Consider the following 8,470-nt stretch of genomic DNA (forward strand, 5'->3'; position numbering starts at 1 on the left):
TGGGACACAAAGGCAGGAAGATTACTTGAGCGTAAGGAGTCAAGAACAGCTTGGGCAATAGAGTGAAGCCCTATCTCTACAAAACAAAAAGAAAAAACGAAAAATGACCTCAGCTACTCAGGAGGCTAAAGTGGAGGATCATTTGCACCCAGGAGGCAGAGGTAGCAGTGAGCTGTGATCATGCCACTGTACTCCAGCCTGGGCAACAGAGAGACTGCAGGAAAACAAAAGTTGACTATACTGAGTCTCACATGTAACTGCCCACCTGACATCTCCCCTGAGAGGCCTAATGGGCGTCTCACCATGGCCCACAGAGAACTGATCCACTCGATTTTCCCCAAGCTGGCCCCTCTCTTGCAGTCTCCCCATCTCAGTCAATGGCAACACCATCCTCTTAGTTGCCCCGACTGAAAACCTAGCAGCCATCCTGGATTTCTCTCTCAGTGCCTATTCAATGTGTGAATGCATGAGTGGAAAGCTGAGTTCGCCCTCGTGACTGGCCGGGGTCAACGCTGACATTCTCTCCCACTTCGCGCGCTGATTTGACTCAGCTGATGAAGGTTGGACCCTGGCGGGCGGGGCCGGAGAGGCGGGCCTGGAGCCAGGGAGCGGGACAGACGCCACGGAAACGCGCTCGCGCCTGCGCCGAACCACACCTTCTGGCGTTCCCCGCGCTCCCGGGCGGTAGGATGGTGGCGCGCAGGAGGAAGCGGCCGGCGCGGGAACGGGACGACCGTATCCCGAGCCCACTGGGCTACGCAGGTGAGGGGCTCCGGGAGGCGAGACCGGAGGCGGTCAGGCATCGCCAGGAGGTGTTTGGGGGTTGGCGGCGGCCGAGGGTCCCCAGGAGCGGCCGCACGGTTGGGTGTGAGCCCCGGCGGCCCCTGGCCCCGGGCTGGGGAGGTTGTGAGGCTCCGAGGACGCAGGAGGCGCCCTTCTGTCTTCCCACTCTACTGGGGCGAGCCCATCTTCGTCCACGCTTCCCTTGGGTGACCCCACCTCTGTGCACCTGTCACCCAGGGCAAACCCATTTCCGTCCACACGCGCTCATCCAGGTGAGCCCATTCCCTTCTTACCGTCTCTGCTCCTAGTCCAGCCCTCATCAGCTCTTACCTGGGCTGTTACGGGCCCTCCTGTTTGGTTGCCCTCCTTCTCATCTTGCCGCTGCTTCTGTTCTCCACCCACGTGCTAGAATGTTCTTTTTAAGGCCATTTAAATTAGATCATGTCTCACACGCCCACGATAGGCCCCACACCCACTGCATTCCCTCCAGTGGCCTTATCAGGTAGCTTCTAAAACAAAAAGCAGACTTCTTAACCTGTGTGGGCCACGTGGTCTGGCTGGTGCTGACCTAAAGCTCTTTCTGTTTCTCTGAGGCAAGGTGCTTTTTCCCCCTCTGGGTTTTTGCACGTGCTGTGCCAGTTTGTTGCACAGTGGCGTTTCTGGTCTGAGCTTTAATGTTGCTTCCTCAAAGAGGCCATCCCTGATAGTCTATGGAAAGAAGACCTCTGCCAGCCCATGACCCTGGAATGTTTCTTTCATAATTGATACAAGCTTGCTGTATGCTTACTTGGTAATTGTCTTCTCCGTTATTGCAACTGAGCTTGCTGAGTTCCCGGACCGCAGCTCTACGCCAGCCAACCGGTAGTCTGACGGAGGTGTGAGAAAAATAGAAGCAGTTCCTAGCTTTATGAGATTACAGTCATGGGTATGGCAGTGATTAACCAAAGAATCTCTTCAGTATAGCCTACAGACTGTTAGGAGAAGCTGTGAAGGCACAGGCAGTGGGGTCTGACCTGGCAGGAGGGGCGGAGGGTGATGCTAAGGCTCTCTTGAGGAAGCGAGGTTTGAGCTAAACCTGAAGGTTAGCAGGAGGGAAGAGGGTGATGCACCCGGTAGAGAGGCCAGCGTGTGTGAGGCCCTGGTGTACCCAGGGGAACAGGGAGAATCCAAGGTGGTGGGGGAAGATGGTACGAGAAGAGGCCACAGTGGCAGGCAGGGTCTCGGAGCTTCCAGCCACGGTTAGGATTTGGGTGTTCACTCCAAGAGCTGCAGGGTTCGAGCTTCCCTTTCATTGCGCCCCCATCTGTAATCATTTCCCATTTATCTTCTCTCTCCCTGCACCACCTTGGGAGGCCCTCCTGGGCAGACTCTTAGAGCCCGCACAGGCTTTGCCAAAGGGTAGGGTGGGGGCGTTGGTGAAGGGATGGATGGATCGATGAGCAGATAGGACTAGACAGGGATGTGGAGAAAGGAAGTTGTGTGAATGTCTTGCTGGCCTCAGCTCAGGGTAGCCTGGCCATCTCTCTCCTCCCATTTCCTTTCCAGCTATTCCAATCAAGTTCTCCGAAAAGCAGCAGGCTTCTCACTACCTCTATGTGAGAGCACACGGCGTTCGACAAGGCACCAAGTCCATCTGGCCTCAGAAGAGGACTCTTTTTGTCCTCAATGTGCCCCCATACTGCACAGAGGTGAGCTAGTGTCTGGGAGGGGACCTGTGGGCTCTAGGTGGGGGCTCCCTTGGCCTCCACCAAGTCCTTGGTAGTGAGAGGGACACAGCTAATGGGAGCCCCAGAGGAGAGTGTCAAGAGGGCTGCCTTGATCTCCAGTCAGGGAACTGGTTTTTTAAAGATGTCTTTAAAAGTATAATCCTGCCAGGCATGGTGGCTCATGCCTGTAATCCCAGCACTTTGGGAGGCTGAGGCGGGTGGATCACCTGAAGTCAGGAGTTCAAGACCAGCATGGCCAGCATGATGAAACCCCGTCTCTACTAAAAAACAAAAACTTAGCCAGGCATGATGGCGTGCGCGGGTAGTCCTGACTACTCAGGAAGCTGAAGCATGAGAATCCCTTGAACCTGGGAGGTGGAGGTTGCAGTGATCCGAGATTGCGCCTCTACACTCCAGTCTGGGTGACAGAGTGACAGTCCATCTCAAAAGAACCCAAAAAACCCCCAAAATTAGCTGGATATGGTGGCGCCCGCCTTAATCCCAACTACTTGGGAGACTGAGGCACAAGAACTGCTTGAACCTGGGAGGCAGAGGTTGCAGTGAGCCAAGGTCCGCCACTGCACTCCAGCCTGGGCAACAGTGTGAGATTCTGTCTCAAAAAAAAAAAAAAAAAAAAAAGTGTAATCCTAAGTAGCCCAAGGCTTTTTTACGTATTACCCGAAGTTGTTTGAATTGCGTGTTTTCTTTGAGATTATACGTGTATAGTTTAAAAGTAGGAAAGTATAAGGAAATAAAAGTGCCTCTCATTCTATCCAAACACAACTGTTAATTTTTTTTTTTTTTTTTTACAAAAACTAAACTAAGGGAATTGCTCCCTCTGTTGCTCAGGCTGCAATCTCGGCTCACTGCGACCTTGCTTCTGGGGTTCAAGAGATTCTCCTGCCATAGCCTCCCAAGCAGCTGGAATTACAGGCACCCACCACCATGCCCGGCTAATTTTTGTATTTTTAGTATAGACAGGGTTTCACCATGTTGGCCAGGCTGGTCTTGAACTCCTGACCTGAAGTAATCCACCCCCCCCCACCCCAGCCTCCCAAAGTGCTGGGATTACATGCGTGAGCCACCACCCCTAGTCAAGAGAATTGTTGGATTTGTTTTCAAAAAAGAAACCCTACTTTGTAAAAGAATCCTCTAAACTTAGAGAAAACAAGAAGCGTGTAGAAGAGGGGGTGTGAGTTCTGACCTTTTTGAAGTGCAGCATGTGTACAGGGAAGGGCCCCGGTGGCAGGTGTCCAGCTCGCTGCATCCCAGAGACAGAACATACCTGTGTAGTCAGCACCCAGGTGGACACACAGCAGCACATCCCAGAACCCCCACTGATAACCACCATCCTGACTGTCACAGCATAGGGTCACTACTGCTGATTCAGACAGACAACCTCCATCCTGACTGTCACAGCATAGGGTCACCACTGCTGATTCAGACAGACAACCTCCATCCTGTCACAGTATAGGGTCACCACTGCTGATTCAGACAACCTCCATCCTGACTGTCACAGCATAGGGTCACCACTGCTGATTCAGACAGACAACCTCCATCCTGACTGTCACAGTATAGTGTCACTACTGCTGATTCAGACAACCTCCATCCTGACTGTCACAGTATAGTGTAACTACTGCTGATTCAGGTAGTAAAACTTGTCATATATATAAAATCAGAATAACAGCAAGAATGTCCCCACCTGTCTCCAATGAGAGACAGCGGGAATATGCCGGGCATGGTGGCTCATGCCTGTAATCCCAGCATTTAGGGAGGCCGAGACGGGCGGATCACCTGAGGTCAGGAGTTCAAGACCAGCCTGGTCAACGTGGCAAAACCCCGTCTCTACTCAAAATAACAAAAATTAGCCGGGTGTGGTGGTGGGCGCCTGCAATCCCAGCTACTGGGAGACTGAGGCACGAGAATCACTTGAAACCCGGAGGTGGAGGTTGCCGTGAGCTGAGATCACGCTATGGGACTCCAGCCTGGGCTACAGAGCAGTACTCCAACTCAAAAAAATAAAATAAAATAAAAAAGAGAAAGAGCAGGAATATTGACCTCCATATTATCCCTGCAGAACAGGTCGGAGGCTGTGGTGCCCACAGGCTCCCGGCTTGGGCAGATGTGGCTGTGGCTCTGAGTCCTTCAGGGGCGCTGGTCCCCTGGCAGTGCCACCCATGGTGGAGGGAGGCTTTCGGATGCCCCTGCAGATGCTCACACTTGGCTTCCCTCTTCCTGCGGCAGGAGAGCCTGTCCCGCCTCCTGTCATCCTGTGGCCTCGTCCAGTCTGTAGAGTTGCAGGAGAAGCCGGACCTGGCCGAGGGCCCAAAGGAATCAAGGTCGAAGTTTTTTCATCCCAAGCCGGTTCCGGTGAGCCACCAAGCACGGGGTTCCACCAGAGTGAGGGGGTGGGGCATTGTCCCCAGTGTGCTGGGGGAGCTGGCACTGGGACGTCAGAGCATTCTGTGGTCCTGAGCCCGTCCTCACCGTGTGTGGTGTAGGAGGCTGTCCAGGTGACAAAGCCTGCGATTCCTTCTCAGATTTGCCACATCCTTGCAGTTCCTGCCTGTCTTTTTCCGTCCTGTGTTAATGCTCAGGGACCGTCTCTGCTGGGCGCCTGCAGGGCCTCCCCCGGCTGTCCTCCTGCTTCCCCCGCTGAGGGAGCTCCTTCCCCAGGCTTAGGAGCCGGGTCTCCAGGAACACTGTTGTTCACGGCTTTCCCAGTGGCCCTGGAGCCCACACCTCCTCCCCACACAGTGGCATCTGGCAGGGTGTGTGTGCCCAGGCCTGGCTTCCAAAAGCCTGCCCTGGCCCAGGGCGACCCCTGCGTTCCACAGCATCCCTCCTGTGACTGGAAGAACAGCAGCCTGTGTGTCCCCTCTTCCTGAGGAGAGCTGGGAACAGCTGTCACTTCCTGCAGAAGCAGGATCACTGGAGGTGTGGCTGCCCTTGACCTGGATTATGGGATGGCCTCTGGTTCTCTCCATGGCTCAGGAATAGCCTAGCACTGTCTCCCCTGGTGTAGCCCGCAGCTAGGCTGAGGGCGGGCCTGGAGACCTTGTGCCTGGCATGCGGAGGAGCCCCCAGCCTCTGACATCTCTCTCTCTTCAGGGGTTCCAGGTAGCCTACGTGGTGTTCCAGAAGCCAAGTGGGGTGTCAGCGGCCTTGGCCCTGAAGGGCCCCCTGCTGGTGTCCACAGAGAGCCACCCTGTGAAGACTGGCATTCACAGTGAGTGCTGCGGGGGTGACTGGCACCTCCTTTCTGGGCTCTGGGTTGGCAGGACACTCTGTGGGGACATGTCTGAATGTCACCAGCCAAGTCCATGCTCCCTGAGAGTGGCGTGTGGAGGCCTGGGCAGGAGGACCGCGGGGCTGTGTCTGGGTCCCCAGGGAGTCGTTCGCCTGAGCCCCTGGCACCGCGGCACAGGCATACTGGGCAGGCAGAGCGAGGGCCCAGCTTGCAGCCCCTGGGGTTTCCTTAGCACCTGCGCCCCAGGCCCTGTGGGGAAAGGTCTCCATTAGCCTGGCAGGCCCTGGGGTGGGGCCCAAATGCCAGGCCTGAGGAAGCCTCGCTTCCCTGCCTCCCTTTTCCTCAGAGTGGATCAGTGACTACGCAGACTCCATGCCCGACCCTGAGGCCCTGAGGGTGGAAGTGGACACGTTCATGGAGGCGTATGACCAGAAGATCGCTGAGGTGGAGGCTCCGCAGGGTCGGCCGGGCACCGCATCGCCCGTGTGGCTGTGGGAAGGTGGCGCCCCAGAGGGAGGGCGGTGGCGGCCGGTCCTTAGCCACTGTGTAGAGGCCAGGCTCCCTTTTTCCCTGCTGGATCCTGGGCTGCCTGGCTGGGTGACACGTCTAGTCTCCACATGGTCCACAGTGGAGAAGGAGGCAGCGCCAGCAGGTCCGTGCCCTCCCCGCCATCCTGAGCCCCAACACCGTGCTGGGAGGAGGGGAGCAGCCCGCCCCTGGGGGGCGGGGCTCAGGGCAGTTCTGACTTTGGGAGGAGGACGTGGAGGGTGGGCTGCTGGAGGCTGCAGGAGGTCCCAGAATCCCACCGGATGACAGGATCACCTTCCCTGCAGGAAGAAGCTAAGGCCAAGGAGGAGGAGTGAGTCCGTGATGAGGAAGGTTAGGTGATGGTGACCCGCCGGGGCCTGCAGCCTGTGCTCCCCTGGACTGAAGCAGCCAGCCTGCGGGTGCTGGAGAGGGAGAGACGGAAGTGCGCCCAAAAAGAGCTGCTCAACTTTTACGCCTGGCAGCACCGAGAGAGCAAGATGGAGCGTAAGTCATGCCCAGCCCATCCTCAGGCCCTTCCGCCTTGGCCCCAGCCTTGGATGAGGCCTCTGGCCAGGGCTTCTGATGGTGGGCACTGAACCTGGTGGTCACAGAGGGAGGGCGTCTCAGCACAGGGCTCCCACCAGGCTCTGTGGAAAGAGGCCCAGCCTGGCAGCACCCTGTGTGGCGGTCCCCCATCACCCCCCGGGGCAGATGCATTTGCTCAGTGGGTGGGACCCTGGGTCATCAGTGCCCACCTCTGGGCTCCTGTGCACTTAGTTCTGGCGCTCGTCAGCCTCCAGCCAGCAAGGAGTTCGAGTGCAGAGGGGGCCTCCGAACCCACTGTGGGTGCAGGGAGGATGCTGCAGAGTATGTGTGTTTGGTTAGGGGTGTGGCTGGGTATGTGGGATGAGGGGGTTGTGTGTGTTGGGGTATGTGTGTGTGGTGTCAGGTGGCCAGTCACTGGTGCTTTCCTTGCCTCGCTGGCCCTCTTGGCTCCCACTTGTGCTCGCTCTAGACCCTCAGCTTTCCCCTCCATGCCATCAGCCTGCCACTGACCTGGACCACCCGGTGACCAGAGTTGCCATCGGCATTCACCAGCACTAGGGGTGGGGTCCCTTTACCGATTCTCAGGGTCGCTCCAGGCCGAGCGGTCAGGACTCCTTCCTTCCCCCTTGCGCAGGTGGTGGGCGGATGCCTTTGCTTTGTTGCTAGGGCTTCATCTCCAGGCTCGGGGTGCCAGCGTCTCCCACTTTGGCCTTGCCCTTGGACTCGGCCTGCCGTCAGATTCTGTTTCCTTACAGGATCCAGACCCTGCCCCCAAAGCATAGCTGGGAAGGGGGCTGGGTCGGTGGGGGAGACATGCCCCCCGTGCCCCACAATAACTGGGAGGAGGGGTGGGGCATGAGCAAGCCGGCTGCCCCGGGGGCGTGCTGTCTGACCCTGCCCCTCGCCTCCTGTCGCCCCCAGATCTAGCGCAGCTGCGCAAGAAGTTCGAGGAGGACAAGCAGAGGATCGAGCTGCTGCGGGCCCAGCGCAAATTCCGACCCTACTGAGCCGCGAGAGCCGCAGTGGATGGCTGGAGGTGCAGGGCCAGGAGAAATATGAGGTGAGGCAGGGCCTGCAGCCGTCTCCGAGAGGCCGAGCTCTGGGAAACGGCCCCAGGTTGAGGCCACCACGTCCAACAGCCCCATGAGAGTCCACACAGGCCAGGAGTAAGGGCCAGGCCACCCCTCGGGTCTTGGGTTTCAGCAGTCCTGGGGACCTGGGCATGCCCAGAGGACGACTTGCCCCTTCCGCCTCCTGCTTTCACACCCTCCTGTCAAGGACCCTGCATGAATCCGCTCTGTTTTCCCTTTTCCTTTAATGGAAAAGCCCTTGCTGGCAACGAAACAGCCTCAAAAGCAGTGAGAATGCGAGCAGCTTTTATTTTCCACCCAGTTGGGCAGCAGGGAAAGGCTAGGTGGCCCCAGCCCGCCCTTCCTTCCTGCAGCTGGCTGGAGATTTTTAGCCAGGAGACAGCAGCCCTCCGAACCCAGACTCTGTCTCCCCCTTGAGGTCACAGATATTGAAGTTGGAATCTCACTCTTTCCCCTGACTACATCCTAGACTGGGCTTCAAGACCAGTGAGGCCTGTCCCCACACGCCTGTGCGCATTTCTCAAGAGATTGAGAGACAAAGTATAAAGAAAAGTGGGAGCGGGGGA

General features: G+C 57.3%; 1 protein-coding gene across 1 annotated transcript; it reads left to right on the forward strand.

Annotated features, from left to right (window-relative positions):
- Positions 1-159: 159 nt before the first annotated feature.
- Positions 160-8,171, forward strand: LOC117096379 (ribosomal RNA-processing protein 7 homolog A-like). Its single transcript, XM_033233743.1, is given in 7 exon segments — positions 160-762; positions 2,329-2,471; positions 4,734-4,859; positions 5,601-5,718; positions 6,086-6,183; positions 6,573-6,771; positions 7,735-8,171. Coding segments are annotated over 7 exon segments (978 nt in total). The 5' UTR covers positions 160-554; the 3' UTR covers positions 7,821-8,171.
- Positions 8,172-8,470: the final 299 nt, after the last annotated feature.

Source organism: Trachypithecus francoisi, unplaced genomic scaffold (genome assembly GCF_009764315.1).
Source record: "Trachypithecus francoisi isolate TF-2019V2 unplaced genomic scaffold, Tfra_2.0 Lachesis_group14, whole genome shotgun sequence".
Classification (NCBI taxonomy): domain Eukaryota; kingdom Metazoa; phylum Chordata; class Mammalia; order Primates; family Cercopithecidae; genus Trachypithecus; species Trachypithecus francoisi.